This window comes from Acomys minous (assembly GCF_964271855.1).
Source record: "Acomys minous genome assembly, chromosome: 13".
Taxonomy (NCBI): domain Eukaryota; kingdom Metazoa; phylum Chordata; class Mammalia; order Rodentia; family Muridae; genus Acomys; species Acomys minous.
The window spans coordinates 4,188,069-4,210,230 of NC_140495.1; the positions used below are offsets into that span (position 1 = coordinate 4,188,069).

The 22,162-nt window shown below is 48.3% G+C and overlaps 1 protein-coding gene and 2 long non-coding RNA genes across 25 annotated transcripts in view; 2 read left to right on the plus strand and 1 right to left on the minus strand.

The window, feature by feature from the left end:
* The first annotated feature begins 3,399 nt into the window (after positions 1 to 3,399).
* On the plus strand, positions 3,400 to 8,167 carry LOC311581944. The gene is made up of 2 exons (XR_014773958.1): positions 3,400 to 4,626; positions 5,821 to 8,167. It is a non-coding gene; the product is annotated as an uncharacterized lncRNA (long non-coding RNA).
* Positions 7,981 to 22,162, minus strand: part of MOBP (myelin associated oligodendrocyte basic protein) — a gene marked incomplete at its 3' end in the record, with an annotated part of 36,005 nt that continues 21,823 nt past the window's right edge. For 3 of the 5 annotated variants that reach the window (XM_084754483.1, XM_084754485.1, XM_084754484.1), the window contains exon 4: positions 21,697 to 21,991. In XM_084754483.1, coding sequence (XP_084610609.1) covers positions 21,697 to 21,991 — 295 coding nt within the window. Of the gene's footprint in view, positions 9,782 to 9,897; positions 9,978 to 16,392; positions 16,615 to 21,696; positions 21,992 to 22,162 lie in introns of those variants that run through there. The other 2 variants (XM_084754486.1, XM_084754487.1) reach the window with 2 other exon arrangements.
* Positions 13,228 to 16,379, plus strand: LOC311581942. Of its 19 annotated transcripts, none has more exons than XR_014773952.1 (10): positions 13,228 to 14,469; positions 14,531 to 14,549; positions 14,592 to 14,667; positions 14,770 to 14,788; positions 14,850 to 14,887; positions 14,972 to 15,127; positions 15,208 to 15,245; positions 15,288 to 15,306; positions 15,348 to 15,385; positions 15,484 to 16,379. It is a non-coding gene; the product is annotated as an uncharacterized lncRNA (long non-coding RNA). The 19 variants fall into 19 exon arrangements; XR_014773953.1 differs by lacking the exon at positions 14,770 to 14,788 and adding an exon at positions 14,751 to 14,769 and having other exon boundaries at positions 14,611 to 14,667; positions 14,812 to 14,906; positions 14,991 to 15,127; XR_014773954.1 differs by having other exon boundaries at positions 14,611 to 14,667.

Sequence of the window (22,162 nt, forward strand, 5' to 3'; positions counted from 1 at the left end):
GGGGAGTGGGGTTGGGGTGGCGGGGGACAACTGCCCTGCCGTGGTAGGAACGGCGGCACTGGCTGCCATTGGACTCAAAGCTTGCTTAGGCTCACACACTCGCCAGCCTGAGGATTGGAGCTGATGACAACAGTGTCTCCCCAGCCTCAGGCTCTTGGGCTTCCTCAGAAGGGAATCCCTCCATCAGCTCGCATGTCCTGGGTCCTCAGGTTGCCAGTGCAGATCTTAGAACGTCTCAGCCTTTGGGCTCACAAGCCAGCTCCTGAGAACAAAAGTCTCTATGCATACATGGATTGATTATGAGATTTCCTGAGAAACTGGACAAGTAAACTTGACTTCAAGGATCTTGAAAAGAAAAGTGGTAATTGGGAGACACTGGTTCCTGCTAGCACTCGCTTGGTATCAGTGTGGGGGACAGTGAGAAAGAAATCAGGGAAATAATACCTTTCCCAATAGCCTCCAAGAAGTTTTGGGGATAAACAGACAAGTGAAAGACTTGTATAGTAATAATCTTAAAACATCAAAGAAAGAAATTGAAGAAGATATCAGAATATGGAAGGATCTCCTGTGCTCATGGATTGTTAGGATTAAGATGGTGAAAACAGCCATCTACAAAAAGAAGCCTACAGATTCAGTGCAATCCCCATCAAATTCCAACATAATTCTTCACAGAATTAGAAAAGACAATTTTAAGCCTCATTTGGGCGCACACACAAACACAAAAACCCAGAATAGCTAAACAACAATCCTGAATAAACAAACCAATTTTTAGGATCCAGAGGAAGCCGCACAAACCACTCCGACACCAATCTCAGTTAGATATGGATGGTTTATTGAACGCACGCCTGAAGACTAATCGTGATTAGGGACACAGAGTGGACTCGGGAGCCAAACTGTGACATTGACCCGTTCTTAGGGCGGCCTTTTAAGTGTGCCTGGCAGCTGGGGCTAGCTGTGTTTATGGTTGGTTGAGAAATGTCTAGAAATAGCAAGGCCACAGAGGTTTGTTTGTTTGTTTTTTTTTTTACCATAAACAGAATGTATGGTCAACCTGACATTGCACAAAGATTCTTTTATGTCAGCGAAAGCTGAAAGTATGTGGCTGGTGGGCCTGAAACAAAATAGCTATAGTTATGCCAAAAGGAACAGGCTTCAGGAATAATTCCCAATTTCAAGTTGTACCACTGAGCTATAGTAATAACAGCATAAAAACACTGACTAATGGTGTCAAGTTGAAGACCCAGACTTAATTCTACAGACCCATAGGCACCTAGTGCCTGCAATCCAAAAATATGCACTGGAGAAATATGCACAGCATCTTCAATAAATAGTGCTGGTCAAACCAGATAACTGCATGTAGAAGGATGCAAATAGATCCATCCACACCTACCACCCTGCATAACACTCAACTCCAGATGACTCAAGGACCTCAATGTAAAACCAGACGCCCTGCACCTGACTAAACAGAAAGTTGGGAATAGGCTTGAGCTCGTTGGCACAGGAAAAGACTTTCTAAACAGAACACTGATAGCACAGGTTCTAAGATCAACAATTAATAAATAAGACTTTAGGAAGCTGAAAAGCTTCCCTACGGCAAAGGACGCCGTCGACGGGACAAATCAGAATGACCAAGATGAATGAAACAAATGACAGCTCGTGTAGGCAAGCGTGTAAGGTAAGGAGAACACTCCGTCATTGCTGGTAGAAGTGTAATTTGTACAGCCACTGTGGAACTCAGGGTGGTAGCTTCTCGGGAAGCTGGGAATAGGTCTCCTTCAAGATTAAGCTAGACCACTCTTGGGCATATACCCAAAGGATCCTGCATGCTACTGCGGAGACACTCGCTACTCTACTCACAATGGCCAGAAATTGGAAATGGCCTAGCTGCACATTAACTGATGGATATATACTGAAGATGTGGCACATTTACACAATTGAATACTATTCAGCTGTTAAGAAAATAAAATTACGGTGGAGTTAGGGGGAAAAAAGCATCCTAGGTGAGGCAATCTAAACCCAAAAGGATAAATATTATACATTTTCTCTTACATTTAGATGTTCCCTTTGCCAGCGGATATCAACTACAGATAGCTTTTTGGTTAGGGGGTGTCAGCTTCCCCCTCTTATAGCTGGGACCCATCTGGCTTGAACCTGGGCATGTCTTAGGCATGCTGCCACAGACCTGTGAATTCACGTGTGCATCAGTTCTCCTGTGTTTGGGAAGATCTGACGGCCAATAGCTGGGGCAGGAGGTACCAGGGCAGAACTCCCAAGCAGAGAGAGTAGAGCCGGAGAAGCCGGGAGCACAGCGGAGGACGTGGAAGGGAGCAGACATGGACCAGAAAGTAACCAGCCGCTTGGCGGATCGAGGAGTCGTCGGGTGAGTTTAGATAAGTGACCGGAAGTTTCCCCAGCAAAACCATAAGCAGTAAACTATGTAGAAGTCTCCAGTACAGCACTCAGGAGGCAGAGGCAGGTGGATTGCTGTGAGTTCGAGGACAGCCTGAGCTACAAAGTGAATCCAGGACAGCCAGTGTTACACGGAGAAACCCTGTCTTGGAAAACAACAACAACAACAACAACAAAAACCAAAACAGTTTCCAGTCCCTTATGTTATACCTCAGGCCGTTCCCACAGTAGAACTCAGTGGTGTTTTGTGGACTTTTTGTTTTTGTTTTGTGGTCTTTTGTTTGTTTGCTTGTTTGTTTGTTTTCATTTTGCAAGTTGTTTTTAAGAAAGAGAGAAAAACAAAGTTGGGTGGGCAGGGAGGTGGGGAGGGTCGGCGAGGATCTGGGGGAGGGGCAAACATCGAAAATATATTGTATACCAAACTTTTTAAAAGATGGGACAGAATAAATAAAGTGAGGAGAGAGACTCGATCCTAGGCTGTAAGTGATAATGTCCTGGAGGAAGTCCCAGCAGGGGCAGCCCCTGCCCTGTCATACCCTCTAGCTCTTGCATCGCGCTGGGTCCCCTAGGGAGGACCATCTCTGCAGTCCTCTGCCTGGCGCTGGGTCCCCTAGGGAGGACCATCTCTGCAGTCCTCTGCCTGGCGCTGGGTCCCCTAGGGAGGACCATCTCTGCAGTCCTCTGCCTGGCGCTGGGTCCCCTAGGGAGGACCATCTCTGTAGTCCTCTGCCTGGCGCTGGGTCCCCTAGGGAGGACCATCTCTGCAGTCCTCTGCCTGGCGCTGGGTCTCCTAGGGAGGACCATCTCTGCAGTCCTCTGCCTGGCGCTGGGTCCCCTAGGGAGGACCATCTCTGCAGTCCTCTGCCTGGCGCTGGGTGTCCTAGGGAGGACCATCTCTGCAGTCCTCTGCCTGGCGCTGGGTGTCCTAGGGAGGACCATCTCTGCAGTCCTCTGCTTGGCGCTGGGTGTCCTAGGGAGGACCATCTCTGCAGTCCTCTGCCCGATCCCGCCCCAGCAGCTTCTATGCTTATTTTAATTGCTTGGCAATTTTTGTTTTATTTTGTTCGGAAATCTGGATCGCTCTCTGCCTTTTGTTTCCCTAAAATGGTGTTTAATAGATTTCCCTCATACGTTTATTTCTTATGACATACAGAGTGAGAAAGAGAAGACTTTTGTCTCAGAAAAGCACTTTTATCTTATAACTCTAGATGTGTTCTTTCCCAGAAGCCTTGAGCTAAAACTCAATTACAAGGTTCTCATAAAAGAGATGGCTTTGTCTCTGCAAGGTATTAAAAATAATACCCATCCGCCACCTGCATCACTTCCCATCGAGAGAAGATGGCTGGCATTGTTCCGTCCTTCAAGCGAGAGTTCCATAAGCCCTCGGCTTCTCTGGGCCTTGCATCCCTCACTTATTATGCATCTTGAAGATTATTCATTATCAGCCGAGTTTTCATTTGTTTCTTCAGACACCAAGTATTTTTCCACTGAAGTGATTGCCAGTAATTTCATCAGTTTTATTCATGAACGTCCAGGCCAAAAAACAAAACAAAACAAAACAAAACAAAATCTCTATTCAAGTCTGAAGACGGCATGGAATACAATCATTGGTGAATAACATTTAAAGGTAAGTCAAAGAGTCTCCAGGAAAAGTCTCACATGCTCCACTTTCAGCACACATGCGTGCCAGTAGCCCCGGATGTAAACATCTGCACGCTGGACGAGAAGGTGTCACCTTCCTCCCGAAGGAATATGCATACAACAGTGAGCAACATCCAGGGTGTAAGTTGTTGGCAGATGTTACCCGGAGGCAGGGCAGCCTGGTGTCGTCCCTACCTGTGCTTCGTTTATAGTGCATTGCTACTATCGCTAACTCCATCATCGGCCTTCTTTCTCTCTTGCCGCCTTCCGTGGATGACGTCATGAAATGGGGCTGGAGAGATGGCTCAGTGGTTAGGAGCACGGGCTGGCCTTCCAGTGACATGGGTTAGATTCCCAGCACCCACATGGTGGCTCACAACCATCTGTGTCTCCAGCTGCAGGGCATCTAATGCCCTCTTCTGGCCTCCATAGGCACTGCACACAGGTAGTGCACAGACATACATGCATGCAAACACATATGCATAAAAATAAACCTTCGCAAATTTATTTGTTTACTTTCCAAGACAGGGTTTCTTTGTGTAGCCTTGGCTGTCCTGGACTCAATTTGTAGACCAGGCTAGCCTCGAATTCACAGAGCTCCGCCTGCCTCTGCCTCCCTGAAAAAAAAAATTTTTTTTTTTATTTTAAAGAACTGCATTGGGCTGGAGAGATGGCTCAGCGGTTAAGAGCACTGGCAGTTCTTCCAGAGGTCGTGAGTTCAATTCCCAGCTACCACATGGTGGCACATGGTGATGGGGTCTGATGCCCTCTTCTGGCCTGCAGGTGTACATGCAGGCAGAGGGCTGTATGCATAATAATAAATAAATAAATCTTTTTTTTTTTAAACCTGCATCATGACTAAATAAGAAAACACATTATCTTGCGAAATAACAATAGGGCCTACCACAGCAAACTTTGGACACAAGTCAGTGGAAAGAGGGACACGATGTCAATGTGGCCTGTGCTGGTGGGTTTGCAGCTGGGCTGAGTGCGGAAATATCCCACTAATTCTACGGACGCGTTCTTGGTTTTAAACACCCAATGATGCCCTATGGGGGAAGAGAGCAGTCGGTTGCCTATGTAAGGTCCCTTTAAGAGCCCACGAGTGAGTGAGCGAGCATTCTCCATCCAGCTGCCCTTCGAGCAGACCTAGAGCTCCTTTTGGATGCTTCACTATTCCTGCGGTCCCAAGGGAGACACCCTCATCCTCCACCCCAGCAGCTCCCTGTGGCTGCCATCTTTACCTACCACGCACCCCCCTCGGGGCTGCAGTCACGTGAACCATGGCAGGCTGTGCTTCCGGGGAGTGAGCATCCAGTCCCTCTGTGCTGGACCCGTGAGCTGGACCTATCCCAGGCTACACAAGGAAATCCTAAAACTATTGAGAAAACTCGCCCTGGCTCCTGGGGGGAAGGGCCCTCAGGAAGGGCAGTCCTTGGCGGTTGGAAGAAGAGAAATTCCAGGACGGCCGGAGAACCCCAGTTCCCTCTAATTCACTCGTGTTCCTCTTCCCCAAGTAAGGCACATCTCAGCTGCCTCTGGAATCTAGTGAAGAAGGTCTCACAATGCCTGCTTCTGACCGTGCCAGGTAAGGTGTGTGCCTTTATCAGAGTAAGAAGATTCTGCATTTGTAAACAGTTGACTGTTAAAAAAAAAACCTTCTTTCCAGCTGGGTGTGGTGGTACATGCCTTTAATGCCAGCACTCGGGGGGCAGAGGCAGGCGGATCGCTATGAGTTCGAGGCCAGCCTGGTCTACAAAGCAAGTCCAGGACAGCCAAGGCTATCACAGAGAAACCCTATCTCGAAAAAACAAACAAACAAAACAAAACAAAATCATCTTTCCATTCTCTGGCACTCAAGCCAATCTTGCCTTCTTCCAGCATGAAGGATTGTGGGTAGATTCTGCCTCCTTTCCCTGCCCTGTCCCCCATGGGTCCCTGGCCCCTGCTATTAGGGCATCACTTTAGATCCAGAAACACAAACATCTTTGGTCCATATTCCAAGTAGAATTGTCCAAAACTACATAGTAGTGCAAATTACTATGGAACAGAGCAGACAGGGAGATCATGAGTTCAAGGCCAGCCTCAACTGTTTATCGAGAGCCTGGCTCAAGACAAGGGGTGGGGTGGAAAGGGCTCATGGATTGTGTTGGGCATTCCTACTTCATCTGTTTAGTCCCTTTGCCTTAAACTCAGTAAAAGAGTTTATTAATCTTTTTCAACTTCTGAGCAACTTCAACCCCCCCCCATTTTCTCAATTGTGTGCGTGCACGCGCGCGCGTGCACACACACACACACACATACACACACACATGCACACAGTCTCACAATCACACCCATATACAAACGCTCACACATACAGTAAACAGATGTATTTAGTAACTTGAAAGCTGAGAGCTGAGAGCCTTGGGCTTCTTGACTAATGATGATGATGACAAAGGCCGGACAGCAGAGGGCGATGAACTGTGTTGTGTGACTGTTGTGTGAAAGGGGGGGGGGGGTGTTGGGGGGGCAGGGAGGGGGGACGACGACTGTTGGTAGAGGGACGGAAACCGGCACGAGGGGGAGGGGAAAGGGACAGGATGGTAAGGGTGAATGACAACAAAGTGTAAGGATATCTGTTGCATTTCACACACACGTGAAAACATCACGCATTGCTTTGTGTGCTAACTTAAAAGACTAAAAAAGATGTCAGGCGGGGGGGGGGGGGGGCGCACACCTTTAATCCCAGCACTCGGGAGGCAGAGGCAGGTGGATCTCTGTGAGTTCGAGGCCAGCCTGGTCTACAAAGTGAGTCCATGACAGCCAAGGATACACAGAGAAACCCTGTCTAAAAAACACACACACACACACACACACACACAAAAAAAAAAAAGACAAAAAAAGTAAAGAATAAAACAAAGTAACAGTGGTAAAATGTAAAATAGAGACAAATACCGTTTCTCAAATTAATAAAAATTCTATGTTGAGGCATGCAGATATCTGTGAGTTGGGTGCCAACCTGGTCTACACAGGGAATTCTGGGTCAGGTAGGACTGCCTAGTGAGATCTTGTCAATGATAATAATTTTTTAATCCCATGTGAGATTTCTCCACTGAAGAGCCATAAGCTGAACTTATCTTATATACCCTGTGTAGCTTTTCTTTGCTAGTGACATTATGTATTAAATATATATTTTTAATTTTTTCTTACTTTATTTTTTAAGGATTTATTATTTATTTATTACCATGTACACAGTGATCTGCCTGCCTGTACAAGCATTTTGTCTACATGTATATATGTGCACCATGACTGTTCAGTGCCCATGGAAGCCAGCAAGGGCGCATCAGATGCCCAGGACCTGGAACTGTGGATGGTCGTGAGCCACCATGCAGGTGCTGGGGACTGAACCCAGATCCTCTGAAAAGCAGCCAGTGCTGTAACCACTAAATCTCACCAGCCCGTGACTTTGTCTATTAAACTCTGCCTTCATAGAGGCTCACCAGTAAGTACCTAGCTGCTTTGTGCCAGCCTGTGCCAGCTCATAGTCAAATGATCAGAGTACAGTGTGGGACACTAGAGGGAATAAACACGTGAGAGCCAGTTTGGCAGTCTCTTCTCATTGGTTCAGTGCCACGGCAATACTTACATTATGGGAACTAACAGACGCTATGACCCAGGCCTTTCTACCTGGAGACCTCCCAACAACACAGGCACATGCCTCCGTTTCTCCCAAAACATAAGATAAATTAACACCCAGAATAACGTCGGACATTGTGGCTATGAATTCCTACTCAAGAAATGTATAAAGAATAGCTCTTGGAGTTTTATGTAATTCCCCTAGTATTCCCTGGGGAATGTCCCTCGGAACTAATGTCGAATAGGAAACTACTACGTAACAGTTACAACACAGCTCAGCTTAGTGACCACCAGCTTCAAGCAACCTCCAGATAGGTTTGATCCACCCCCGGGTTTTATTTCTACAACAAACAAATAAAATGTAGTACTTTCTGGTTATTCACATTAATGGGCTAGCTTCCAGTGCTGTGCTTGGGTTAATGCGCGCTCTGTGTCTTGGGGGCGGCATGGAGGACGGAGACAAGCAAGAGCTGGGACAGAGTTTTGTTTTACGGAAAAATCAAAACAGCATGAAAGACCCTGAAGCTTCCTTAATGGGTTGGGTGAAGCAAGACTGGGAATTTGTATCACCAGTAGGCTCCTCCCCAGCCCAATCCTCCCAGGCCAGTCACTCTCAGGAAGGGATCAGCCTCAGGCAGCTCACAGCTGGAACCTGTTCCTCAGAGTTTGTCACTTCAGTTGTTTGTTTAGCACCTGAGTTTCTGTGTGAAGTTTTTGTGCAGTTAAATTCCCTGCCTTCATGTTGGTGCTTCCATGGGGCCACCGTGTCCTTGGGTGAGGATGCCCCGCACCCTTCAGCAGCTTTGGGACAGTATGTGGCCTACTTCGTCTTGCTGGGGCATAGCATTCTGAGCCATCTTTTCCTTCCTCCTCGGTGTCTTCCCTGTCATCCCAGCTCCACGCCTTGGACAGTTTCCTGCTGACATGATCCCCATCTGTGCACTTGAATCTGAACTCTGCCAGGTCTCGCTGTGAGGACGCAATGGTGATCTTTGGGGGTCTTCGGGCATCTGCCTGTGGTTGGCCACCCTGGCTCCTCGTACACGGCCATTTCTGATGCTCTTCTCGCCCCTACCTGGAGTTCCACCCTAAGACTGTCCATTTTACATCCCTCCACATTCCCCAACATCCTGTGGTCCTTTCCTACCTACCTGTTCCTTAAAAGGGAAATTTGAAAGCTGTATCCCAGTCTGTCCCCTTTTCTCCCTGTCAGGAGCCATCACAAGCTGGACTCTAGCCCAGACCCCAAGCTGATTCAAAACAAATGTTTTTGGTCTTTGAGATTTATATAACATTGGAAGCATCCCACGCTGTTCACAAATTTCCCATTTACTTTCTCCAAACAAATATATGTTCCACTAGTATTGTGAAATCATTTCTACGTAGATTTTAGTCTGGGTTATGTCTTCAGCCAAGAATTATTCCTCATGCTTTTATTTCTGATAGGAAACATTGCTAATATTTTTTTTTTGCTGTCATTTTAAAATTCTATTGCGTTATAGAAAAGGTATGAGATCTTATGGCTTCTCCTTATTGAACAATAACCAATGTAGGGTTGTGGGCTGTCAATATTTATGTGTAGGATGTCATACTGGATTTACTGCACAATACCTGATTTTTATAGCCCTTGCTTTGCTTTCTAGATTTGCCTCATTGATGTGGGCCTGTCTGACAGGTTGGCTTTTAGCTCCTGTTAGGACTTTATTTGTGAATATCCCAAAATGGATTCTCTTGTTCCCCTCATGGATAGACCTTTTGGTTAATTTCATTCTTCCTCTCTTAACTATAAACCATGATCTTTTAAGCAAATTTGTACATTTCTCTTTTCTCTAAAAAGTGTGTAAGTTTTCCACAAGATGGATGCCCAAAATTACAGCCACTTGATTAGAGGTTTTAGGATTCTCTGCCTCACTAGTGTCCCCGGAGTACAGCTGAGGGGTGTTACGGGAATGTATAAATCCCCATCAGTAACTTCTGGGATTCTTTTCCTCACGTCACTGCCCCTCCTTGACAACTTCCTTTTTCATATTTGCCATTTGGATGGCTGTGCAGAATGAGCTTGCTTTATACATCCCTGGTGACACACAAATCTTCAGACTGAAGAAGCTGAGTCCTGGGCAGAGTAAACACACAAATCTGTGCTTAGTGACGTCACAGTGAAAGTTCAGACTACCACTGGCAAGGAGGAAAAATCTTTTTTAAGTAACCAAAGGTGAAGTAGAGTCTTACCACGGAGGGTCAAGAAGACTGGCAGCAGATCTCTCATTGGCAGTTATAGAGGGAGGTGATGAAACGGGACCGTCAAAGTGCTGAAGGGAGAGAAAAAGTGTCAAAACCAGAATTCTGAAGGGGGTGTTCAGTCCCCAGCTCTTCTCCTTGCAGCTGCACATCTGTGTTTCCCATTGGACTCCCACATTCTTTATGGGTACCTGTCTTTTGTGGAAAGGATGTACATCTCTCTGAATGGAGACCAACACCTGAACCCCATAGCCCTTGGCCATACAAGGATATGGGGGGTCAGTAAGATGGCCAAGACCAGCACAAGGCCGTGTCCCTGAAACTGGCTCAACCCTTCTCCCTCCACACCTGGGAGCTGCAGCTTGTTTGTTTCTGACAGTTGCATCCAGCTTCCTGAGAAGAAGCCTTTTCTGAGATAGAAACAAAAGAAGTTCCAAATAGGACTCAGAGAAAATATGAGAAAAAAAATAGTATAATTTAAGAGGTTATAGATAGGGAGCTGGAGAGATGGCTCAGAGATTAAAAACACTGGCTGCTCTGCCAAAGGTCCTGACTTCAATTCCTAGCAACCACATGGTGGCTCACAACCATCTATAATGAGATCCGGCGCCCTCTTCTGGCAAGCAGAGTACATGCAGACAAAAACACCATATAGACAATAAATAAATATTGAGAGAGAGAGAGAGAGAGAGAGAGAGAGAGAGAAGAGAGAAGTTATAGATAGATCTGGCAAGATGGCTCAGAGGGTAAAGGTGCTTGTTACCAAGTATGCCAAGCTGAGTTTGATATGGGGAGAATTGACCCCCAAAAGTTGTCCTTTCTCTCTCTCTCTCTCTCTCTCTCTCTCTCTCTCTCTCTCTCTCTCTCTCTCTCTCTCTCTCTCTCTCACACACACACACACACACACACACACACACACACACACAAGTTCCAGCTAGACACACAGTTTTAGTTCCCTGACTGGAGCTGTAGGCATGCTAGAGGGCATCCTGGCTGAGTAGCTCAACCACTGAGACCAAAGCATCACTCCTGGGGGGTGAGCTTGGCAGACCCACCGCCAGCAACGTTCCCATCCAGGAAGTGGAGGGGCTCAGCTTCTCTGGGTACACTCCCATTCCACGCACAGAAGCCACGCAGACTCCATGGCCTTATCCTGCACATCTGAGCTCTGCTGATTGGGGTAAGAGACAACACCGTCCACTAAACCACAGAATGGTTGGGCTGGCGAGTCTCTGGAAGGTCCTCTAATCTGGGCTGCTCACTGAACAGGTAAGTGACTCAACGGCCACAGGCTGAGCGATTGTCATGACATCACCAGTTAGTGTCAGGTTTTAGGGAAAGGCCTGCATCTTCTACCCAGTTCCCCTTGACAGAGCACTGCAGCTGCCTCCAGATGGTCCTCCAAACGTCATTACCATCCGGACAGGCTGAACCTTCAGATTCTAAACTCTTTCTTGGTCCTCACAACAGCACTGTGAGATGGGCAAGGCAGTTGTCACCATCTTCCCTCTACCAGTCAAGACAATGATGGATAGACGACTTGTCCACAGTCCCCCTGAATCCCAGCTTCAGTCCTGTTGATGTGATAACGTATTCTGATGTAAAAATAAAAATAGTGGGCTGAAGGTTAAGAGCATTGTCTGCTCTTCCAGAGGTCCTGAGTTCAAGTCCCAGAAACCACATGGTGGCTCATAACCATCTATAATGAGATCTGGTGCCCTCTTCTGGCATGCAAGCAGAACACTATATAAATAATAAATGAATAAATCTTTAAAAAATAAAATTAATAAAAATAAATAAATAAAAGCACTAAGGGGAGGGAAGGGTCGTTTTAGCTCACAATTCCAGGTTACACTCCACCACTGCAGGAGCTGGAGATGGCTGGTCACGCGTGCCCAGTCAGGGACAGAGAGAAATGAGTGTGAGCCGTGCAATGGGTGTGAGCGTGTGCTTGGTGCTCAGCAGCTTTCTCCACTCCAATAGCTCCCAGAGCCCCAAATCCAGGCATGACGTCAGCCGCTTTCAGGTTGGGTCTTTCCTGCCAGCTAAGGAAACTAAGGCACACTCCCACCGACATGCCCCCAGCTCGACTGGATCTAGAGAGCCCCTCATGGAGACTCTCGTGTGTCAAGTTGACAGGCACCAATACATTTAGATGATTATTTCACTAGGCAATCTGGGCCTGTTGACAAGGTAATACGTAGACTTGACTATGACCTTGAGGGCCGATGCTTCTATTCCTGGCTTTGATATATAATATGGCAGTGTTTAGCACTCTGGACTCCATGACAGGTGGGTTACTGCAAATCATGAGTGGAAAGTAAAAGTTGGTTCACCCCTAAAGGGCTTTAAATAAGTGGCTAACATCTTAAGACAAAATGAATTATATAGATATGAAGAAAACCATATACGCAAACCCGGTTTTTATCTTTCTCATTAAAAACTACCTCCCTGGGCTAAGCAAGCTGGCCATCATGTTCCCTGAGTGAGAAAGTCCTGGTGAGACTCTCCTATGTGAGTCACCCTTGTTCCCATGGAAGCTTAAGCCATCAACACCACAGAGGACAGGTGTACAGGGAAGGTGACTGTCATTGTCATACAGACTTGAGTTTGGCCAGTCAGAACTGGGGAGGAAGTGAGCTGTCGGATACCCAGACTCCTTTGTGTCCCTAGAACCTGCATGGGAAGGGACTCACTCCCTCAAGTTGTCCTCTGACCTCCACAAGTGAACCATGGCATGCGCGCACACACACACACAAACACACACACACACACACACAGCAACCATTTTAAAAAAGGAAATGAAAATTCATTCCAAAATGCGGGGCAGGTAAGCTTCACAGAGGTGATTTGGAGTGACTTCTTTGTGATCCTCCCCTCTGCCTTCCTCCCTCCTGTCCCTAACGCCACCACCTGGCCCTGACCCCCAGTGTGAACCGGCTGCCTTGTGTCCCACACCTCAGCACTGAACTAGCAAACTCACTGTGTCTACAGCTTCCTCTTTCCCATTCCAACCAAAAGGCCCCTTGGGTCATGGATGTTTCCCTCCCTGTTGTCCCCAAGCTCCCGCCCACCTCCTAGGTTCTTAGCGCCATCAGCTAATTGTCCCGTGCCTCTTCATCGCATGCCTGCCATCTTCCTCCCGCTCACCCCAAACCCTGCCCATCCTCTCTTTCCTTCCAGGCTAGGCTGAGGGTGTTAGGTTCACGTTTGTGAATTCCTGCCCCTCACCTCCCACTTGCTCTACCCAGCGGGGACCTGCCACGGGAACCAGCAAGTCCTTGTGAACTACCTAAGATTCCTCAAAAGTAGCCATACTTTTGAAAATTATTTAAAAACCAAGACTTTCAGTCAGCAAGTATTTATTGAGTTCTCATTGCTGCCAGACAACGGAAGACGACAGCATAGACCAGAGATGGCAGCCACGGGATTTACATTAGGCAAGAATTAGACAGCAAATAAGTGTGCGGGATGCTTCCGGAAGGCAAGCAGAGCTCCGAGTGATGGAGGCAGGTGCTGTGGAAGAATCTCTGAGAGAGTACCTGAGTGGAGCGCACCTGTGTGTGAACCTGGGCCAGAGCATGCCGGGCTCAGAGGAGCTTGCACGCAACCCCCTCACGGAAGCAAGCACCAAGCATAGATGACCACATTTGGTCACATGTACAAAAGAGAGAGGACAAAACAGAGATGCTGCGGTCTTGCTGCGTGGGGAAAGGGCTTCTAGATCCTGAGTAGGGTGGGTCCATCCTATAGGAACCGCAAGCCTGGCGTGCTCTCATTTTCATGTGTGTGTATGTGTGTGTGTGTGTGTGTGTGTGTGTGTGTGTGTGTGTGTGTGTGTTCATGTTTACAAGCGGATGAGCGCCAGTGCACAGGGGTCCCTGAGTTTGATGTTGGGAGTCATCCTCCAGAGGCAGGGTTCTCAATCGATCCCAGAGTTCACTGATATGGCTAGTCTTCCTAGTTAGCTTGCTCTGGGGATACTCTGCCTCCACCGGCTGATGCTAGATTTAGAAGTGGGTTTCCTGGCCCACCCAACATTATGTGAACTCTAGTCCTCATCTAGTCCTCATGCGTACACACACACACACACACACACACACACACGCACACACTTTCCTCCTTTCCAGGTGACCAAGTTCCTTCTCTCTCCCTCCCGCCCCCCACGTGCTTTTTTTTTTTAATCTCTCCTTACCACAAACACAAACTTATATGGAGAGGCCCAGCCAGGGAAAGCATGGGGGACCAGGTCTCTGCTGTCCCTGGGAATTTGAGGAATTTTGATTTGAGACAGAAAATTTCCCAGCATTCTTTCTAGGCCTATATAAGTGCCTGGGGACATGTACCCGGGTCCAGGATGCCTCAAGGGAGGGGAGGGGATGGGAGGACAGGGCAGAAGCCGTTCAACCTTCCTAAATTATATAATCTGAAAGCAGTCAGAGTTCTGCTGATGGATCTGTGCAGGTGACACAGAACTGTGCAGGTGAGTGCTAACTGTGCAGGTGACAGAGAACTGTGCAGGTGACACAGTGCTAACTGTGCAGGTGACAGAGAACTGTGCAGGTGACACAGTGCTAACTGTGCAGGTGACAGAGAACTGTGCAGCTGAGTGCTAACTGTGCAGGTGACACAGAACTGTGCAGGTGACACAGTGCTTACTGTGCAGGTGACAGAGAACTATGCAGGTGAGTGCTAACTGTGCAGGTGACAGAGAACTGTGCAGGTGAGTGCTAACTGTGCAGGTGACAGAGAACTGTGCAGGTGACACAGTGCTTACTGTGCAGGTGACACAGAACTATGCAGGTGACACAGTGCTTACTGTGCAGGTGACAAGAACTGTGCAGGTGAGTGCTAACTGTGCAGGTGACACAGAACTGTGCAGGTGACACAGTGCTTATTGTGCAGGTGACACAGAACTGTGCAGGTGAGTGCTAACTGTGCAGGTGACAGAGAACTGTGCAGGTGAGTGCTAACTGTGCAGGTGACAGAGAACTGTGCAGGTGACACAGTGCTTACTGTGCAGGTGACACAGAACTATGCAGGTGACACAGTGCTAACTGTGCAGGTGACACAGAACTATGCAGGTGAGTGCTAACTGTGCAGGTGACAGAGAACTGTGCAGGTGAGTGCTAACTGTGCAGGTGACAGAGAACTGTGCAGGTGAGTGCTAACTGTGCAGGTGACAGAGAACTGTGCAGGTGACACAGTGCTTACTGTGCAGGTGACACAGAACTATGCAGGTGACACAGTGCTAACTGTGCAGGTGACACAGAACTATGCAGGTGAGTGCTAACTGTGCAGGTGACAGAGAACTGTGCAGGTGAGTGCTAACTGTGCAGGTGACAGAGAACTGTACAGGTGACACAGTGCTTACTGTGCAGGTGACACAGAACTATGCAGGTGACACAGTGCTTACTGTGCAGGTGACAAGAACTGTGCAGGTGAGTGCTAACTGTGCAGGTGACAGAGAACTGTGCAGGTGACACAGTGCTTACTGTGCAGGTGACAAGAACTGTGCAGGTGAGTGCTAACTGTGCAGGTGACAGAGAAGTATCCGGGTGAGTGCTAACTGTGCAGGTGACACAGAACTATGCAGGTGAGTGCTAACTGTGCAGGTGACAGAGAACTGTGCAGGTGAGTGCTAACTGTGCATGTGACACAGAACTGTGCAGGTGAGTGCTAACTGTGCAGGTGACAGAGAAGTATTCGGATGAGTGCTAACTGTGCATCGAGGAGAGTCAAAGACAACCCTTTAAAGGGGTTGTTCTTGCCGAGACTGAGGCAGGAACTCACAAAACCCTGTGTGAGGCTGGAGACTGGTGTTGAACCGGCCTGCAGTGGGGGAGGAGAGTGATGCTTCAAGCCTTTTCTGTTTCTGACACAAGTCAGCTACAGCTGCCACAGGACTTTAACACACTTCCTTTCATCTGAACAGCACTGTGTTTAAAAGTCCTAGGATGAGCCGGGTATGGTAGAGCACACATTTAATGCCAGCACTCAGGAAGCAGAGGCAGGCAGATTGCTGTGAGTTCGAGGCCAGCCTGGTCTATGAAGTGAGTTCAGGACAGCCAGGGCTACACAGAGAAACCCTGTCTTGAAAAAAAAACAAAACAAAAGATCCTATAACAGCTTAGTAATACTCTGGAATTAATGTGGACCTTCATCAGCGATGCCTTTGGCTCTGACTAGTGATTAAGGAGGTAAACAGAAACAGCCTGGGAACAGAGGAGCCAGGCAGAGAATTAGAAAGAAACTGACCAAGGCCCAGGTTCAGCAATGGGATGCAGGGAAAGGGGGAAAAGTGGGGAGGGGGCACGTGTGGGGGGCAGCTCTGCAGTCCCTTTGCCAAAGACCCTGAGGCCTGTGTCCTGACAGAGGGGGAAAGACTGCTGATGAAGCCAGAAGACCCATTCCCTGAGCTCTGGAGGCCACGGGGTCCTTCCGGGACTCAGTGGCTGGAACATGACACAAAGACCCCCTCCTCACCTCCAGGCAGACTGCCCTAAGGCTCCCACACCATGGGGACTGAGGGCATGTGTGGTTGTTGCATCAGCAGGTGTCTGGCCCTGCATCATACTCGAGGCCAGGTAACGCGTCTGAGGGTGGTGGGTTGCGAAGCAGGAAGTCCAGAGGCAAAGGCCGTCCGCTCACAGGAAATCCCTTCTCTGTCACTTTTTTCTGGGGGTCGACCTGCTCCTCCTTTTCAATCTGATTTATAGAAAGAAAAAGAAAAATTCACAAATTGGTAAGTGGTGTCCATTTCCTGTATGGCATTTAATATAACTGTGACTTTGTGGACCTTTTTAAAAAGATGTGTTTGCTTTTATTTCATGAGTATGTGTACAAATGCCATATGTATGCAGTTCCCACAGATTCCAGAAGAGGGCACTAGGACTGACCGTTACAGAGAGTTCTGAGGTACCATGTGGGTGCTGGGAACTGAACTCAGTTCCTATAGGAACAGGAACTCAGTGGTCCTCTGAGTGAACCACTTGTGATGTTAATTTTCTCCTCCGAAATCCTGCCTTAGAATTCCTCTCTTTGGTTTCTCAATTCTGTTAGTCTCTGGCCAAAACTGATAATGATGGGTTTTTTTCCCCCCTGAACTGAGCCTAGGAATATATTATATTTTTATATATACTTTTTAAGTCCTCCTGTTTATTTGCATAATGATTTTTTATTTTTTATTTTCTGGTTGCTGGTTGTAAGCAGTTTTGCAATACCAAAGAACACAATGGTAGGGTAAGTACATCCCACTCCCGGATCAGACACAAAACTGTTTTATCATTTGGGATAGACTAGTCTATCCTCGCTGTCAACTTGCCTGGATTTACAGTCCCCAGGGAAACGCACCTCTGTGTCTGTGGAAGTGTTCCCAGAAAGGTGTAAGTGAGGAGAGAAGACTTGGCCTGAATGTTGGGGGGCACCGGGTCTGGAGCCCTGGGGACTGACTATGAAGGAGAACTCGATCTGAGCGCCACCATTTCTCTCTCTCTCTCTCTCTCTCTCTCTCTCTCTCTCTCTCTTGCCCTCTCTCCCTCCCTCTCTCTCCCTCCCTCCCGCCCCCCCCCTCTCTGCTTCCTGACTGCGGATGTGACTCGCCATCTCACGTTCTTGCCTCCATACCTTGCTCACCCTGACAGACTGTGTCCCTTCAAACTCTGAGTCAAAATGAACCTCCCGGCAATGCTCTCCCAGACATCCTGTCACAGCACGGAGAGCATAACTGAGACCACGGCCCCAAACGTAAATGTGTACACAAACACACATGTAAAGTATACAAGCCCTGTAACATTCTAAGCAGCTTGACGTGTCCCTAACTTCATAGGGAATGAACTACATTCAAAAAGATAAGCAACACTGAATAACGTGGCCCAGACACGTACGGGCCACACGTTTATCTGAAAGCGTGGACTCAGACCTGATGCTAACGTCCTCACCTTCTCTGTGTCAGGCTGTGAGGTGTGTGACTTGGTCTCCTTCAGTCACTGACATCAGCCAGGCCCTGAGTTAGGCTCTGGAGAGCGTAAGATTGCCTGAGCGCAGTTTACACACAGCCCTCCAGGGAGACACAGGTAAACAAATCCATGCCCAGCAGAAGGCAGCCACCTGCTCAGCACGCAGTGTGAGGGGCCACAGGCAGAGGGCAGTAGCGGGCTCCTCACTGCTGATGTCACCACAGCTCCCTAATTAGAGGGAGGAATGCTTGGTCTCCAGGAGACATCTGACACCGTTTGTCCTGGCCAAGCAAAATAGGAAGATAGGGGATGGGAGCCCATGACCGTCAGCGGTCACGTGAACCGCCCTGATCTTACTCCAGCCTAGCTTTGAAGGTACAAAGATTTCCCATATAGCAGAGCATAAGAAACAAACAGGACAGTGTACGATTGAAGAAGCAAACACCCTAAATCCATTTACGGAAGATCACTGTAGGAGTGTAGGCTCCCTCCAAGAACAGACTGGCTCTAAATGCAGATCAGAGTTGGAAGACATCACGTAAACTGAATCCAAGGTCTCCAGTGCACATCTCTCATTGAACATCAAGGTGACGCCAATATCTAAGGATTGGCAGTTGCTGCCATAGCGACTCTGGCAGCGACTGGGACTCCTGCAGGTCAGGGGCCACTCTCTAGCTTGACAATAAACCTTGGAGACACTAAGCCGTATCTCAAAATGCGTTTTCAGGAAGAGAGCAGCTCAAAACGTACGCACATAGTTATACAGATTGAAACAGGAAATGCACACTGTGTCTACTGAGCGATTACGATGCGTAAGATCCCAGGCTTTACCAAAAAAAAAAAAAAAAAAGCAAGAATAAGTAAAATCACAATATATAAGATTAGTGTACAAATAAAATTTTCTTTTCTTACTAGTAATAATGAACAGTGGAAATTGAAGTTGAGAAAAGGGACTTTTTCATTACACGGCCTAGTTTCCCCGGGCTGTGGATCTCAACACTTAGGGTGACAGTGTCTTACAGTGGCAGCTCCAAGGTCTCAGAGTCCTGATGTTAAATCCCAAATCTTAAAGACATGGAAAGAAATAAACCAGTAGGAACCTCCCACTGAAAAACAGACATGTCGGGCTGGAGAGATGGCTTAGTGGTTAAGAGCACTGGCTGCTCTTCTAGAGGACCCAGGTTCAATTCCCAGCACCTACACGGCAGCTCACAACTGTCTGGAACTCAAGTTTCAGTGGATCCGGCCCCCTCACACAGATATTCATGTATACCAAATGTCAAATGTACATAAAAATAAATAAAAATTATTAAAAAAGAAAAATTAGATGTGTCTACCTTCCATTGAGATACTGAAAACCATATATAATCATTTTTCTTTCTTTCTTTCTTTTTCTTTCTTTTCTTTTTTTTTTTTTTTTTTTTGTTGTTGTTGTTTTTCAAGACAGGGTTTCTCTGTGTAGCCTTGGCTGTCTTGAACTCACTTTGTAGACCAGGCTGGCCTCAAACTCAAGAGCTATCGGCCTGCCTCTGCTGGGATTAAAGGCGTGCGCCACCACGCCCAGCCAAGCCCAATCATTTCTAAAGTTGAGTTATTCTCTCGTTTTTAGGAGAGGGTCTTTTCAAAAGCGTTATTATAGATCTAAAGAAGGCCTTTGTCCACATTGTTTGACTTCTCAACACAATACTTCAGGAACAGCGTCGCATCTGCAAACCAGTCAGCTTCAGAACACCTCCTCCGTAGCCCTTTCTAAATGTCTGACCCAGCTGCCCTGATCGGGCATATGTTGCTTCCATTAATGTACCTCCTACACCTCTGATGTGAAATAGTCAGATCAATACAGGAAATAAACAGTGTGGTGGTTAAGTATTTCTTCTAGCACACGTTACCTTAGACCTCTGGGATTCTGAGAAGGGGACTTGAGCACTGGGTGGGGGTCGAGGGTGCTTGAGAGGCTCAGGGGGCCATTAGGAAGCTGCTCCTGTGTTCCCGGGAGGTAGGGTACAGCCCGTGGAATCACCTCAGCTGATACCCAGAGTGAGCGAGGCTGGGTCCGGCTGCCCTGTGTCTGAGATGTTTATTCTCGTTGTCTTCTTCGTCCTTTCCATTCCCCGACTTGAACTCCAAGCACCCCCAAAGCCATCACTTAGCGCTGCATGGAGGACTGCCTCTTCTGTACAAAATGCACATCCTGAGCTCCCTCCATTTTCTGGCCACTTCTGTTTTGTTTTGGTCGGGTTTGGTTTTTTGAAACAGGGTTTCTCTGTGTTAGCCTTGGCTGTCCTGGGCTCGCGTCGTAGACCAGGCTGGCCTCGAACTCACAGCGATCAGCCTGCCTCTGCCTCCCGAGTGCTGGGATTAAATGCGTGCGCCACCACTGCCCAGCTTTGTTTTGTTTTGTTTGTTGTTCTGGACACTTCTGTGTATCAGACGTTAGCGCTGAGCCAACCTCCTGTTTACTCCAGTCCCTCAGAGGGACTTAGTCACTGACCACTCAACCTGGATACACTGCTCTACTGCGGTTTAGTGAGCAGTAGCCAGTTAGTTCCTTTGCTGGATAAATCTTTTATCTCACCCAACAATTTCATTGGGGGGGGGTGTATCACAAACAGCAGCTGCCACAGATGACACGGGCCACATATTCAGGGATGTTACAGCCAGGGTTGTTTCTGTGTCTGAAAATGAAGACACCCTCAAGTTTCCCTGCTGACCCCTGCATGAGGTTCTCAAAAGGGTCCTCAAAAGCTGCGCCAAGGGTGGGGGTGGGGGGTGCCGAGCGGAAGAGTGAGAAGGAAGTGGACAACGAGTGAGTGCTCAAGTGCTTGCTACTGACTCACCCAACAAATGTATTTCCAAACAGTAAGATGTTGGCTACCGTGTGTACAGGGCAGGGGATAGAGGAGAAGTTTCTGTCTTTCCCTCAGTTTTGCTGTAGGCCTAAAACTGTATCAAAAAAACAAAGTCTATAGAGAAGGAAAAGGAGGAGGAAGAGGAGGAGGAGGAGGAGGAGTCCCCGCCAAGCATGGCAGTTATGAGTTTGAAGTCAACCTTAGATACAGAATAAGCTCCCGGCAAGCCTGAACCACAGTGTGAGATCCTGTCTCAAAAAGAAGGAAGGAAACTGGTTTACCCTGGTCTGTGAAGCCTCAGGCTGTCATGGCAGAGCTGGCAAGTCCCTGTTGGGGCTCCCATGGGCGTGTACATCCTGAGTATGGCAGGATTAGAGTGTTTATACTGCACACCAGGGCTAGCTAGTCTCTCCCCTGGTACTCAGAAGTTACAAATTAAATTCCTCTCCCCAGGGCAGCATATAGAACCTTAGAGATAGGCAGCACAGTTTGCTGAGTGACTTAAAGACCAAACAAATGAGTGGATTGCCACCGAGGCTAATATCTGGTGAAACCGTGCCAGGAGGGTGACGGGATAGAGTGTAAACATAATGCTCCTTTCACATGTACAGAGACACAGCTCCCAGGAGTTACTGATACCCTCTCTGAGGCACAAGGGGTAGGGGCGGAGGTGGGGGGAGGGAGTGGGGGTGGGGGAGGTAGAGGATACTCATATGCCCAGTCTGCCACTGTCATCAGTACTATGAGCTGATAAATTAGTGACTTCCAGTCCTGTGGGATGGCACAGGCACAGCCATCTGAAGTGAGGACCTGTAACATCTGGAAAAACTGAAGCCACAACAGGTGTTTCAAACAGAGGGGGTTTAATGCAGGGAGTGGATTACACAGGCTTGGAACTGTGGAGAGAGCCCCATGTTAGTTAGTACTTGCAGAGAGCAGCGACTGACCTTAGGCTAGTTGGGGACAAAAGGCAAGAGATGGTGTTACCAGAACCTAGGAGCTCTGGTGGGAGACGCCCCGCGGCTGGCCCCTGGCCCTCTGATGGGGCTGCTGCGTGCTGGTTGCTTAGGCTTCTGAGGGGGCTTCTGAGGGGGCTTCTGCTTGGCTGGAGGTGGTCGGACCTCTGGGCGGGGACGCGGCTGGCGCTCAGTCCTCGAAGGGGACCTTGGCTTGGCTGGCCTCGGAGGGGACTTTGGCTTGGCTGGCGGCGCTCTGACCACCACGGGGGACGCAGCTGGCTGGTGCTTGGGCCTCTGAGGGGACGTGGCACGGCGGCGGCTGGTGCAGAGAGGGCCAAAGGATGCTGGAGGCTGCAGCCCGGGCTCTCCACCATCGCTTAAGGGACGTTGCTGGCAGGAGCTGGAAACAGCAGGAAAGCCCTGCCCTCCCTCCCGCCTTCTGCTAGCCCTCCAGTACCTTCCTAACAGGGAGCTGACGGTCACGGTCACA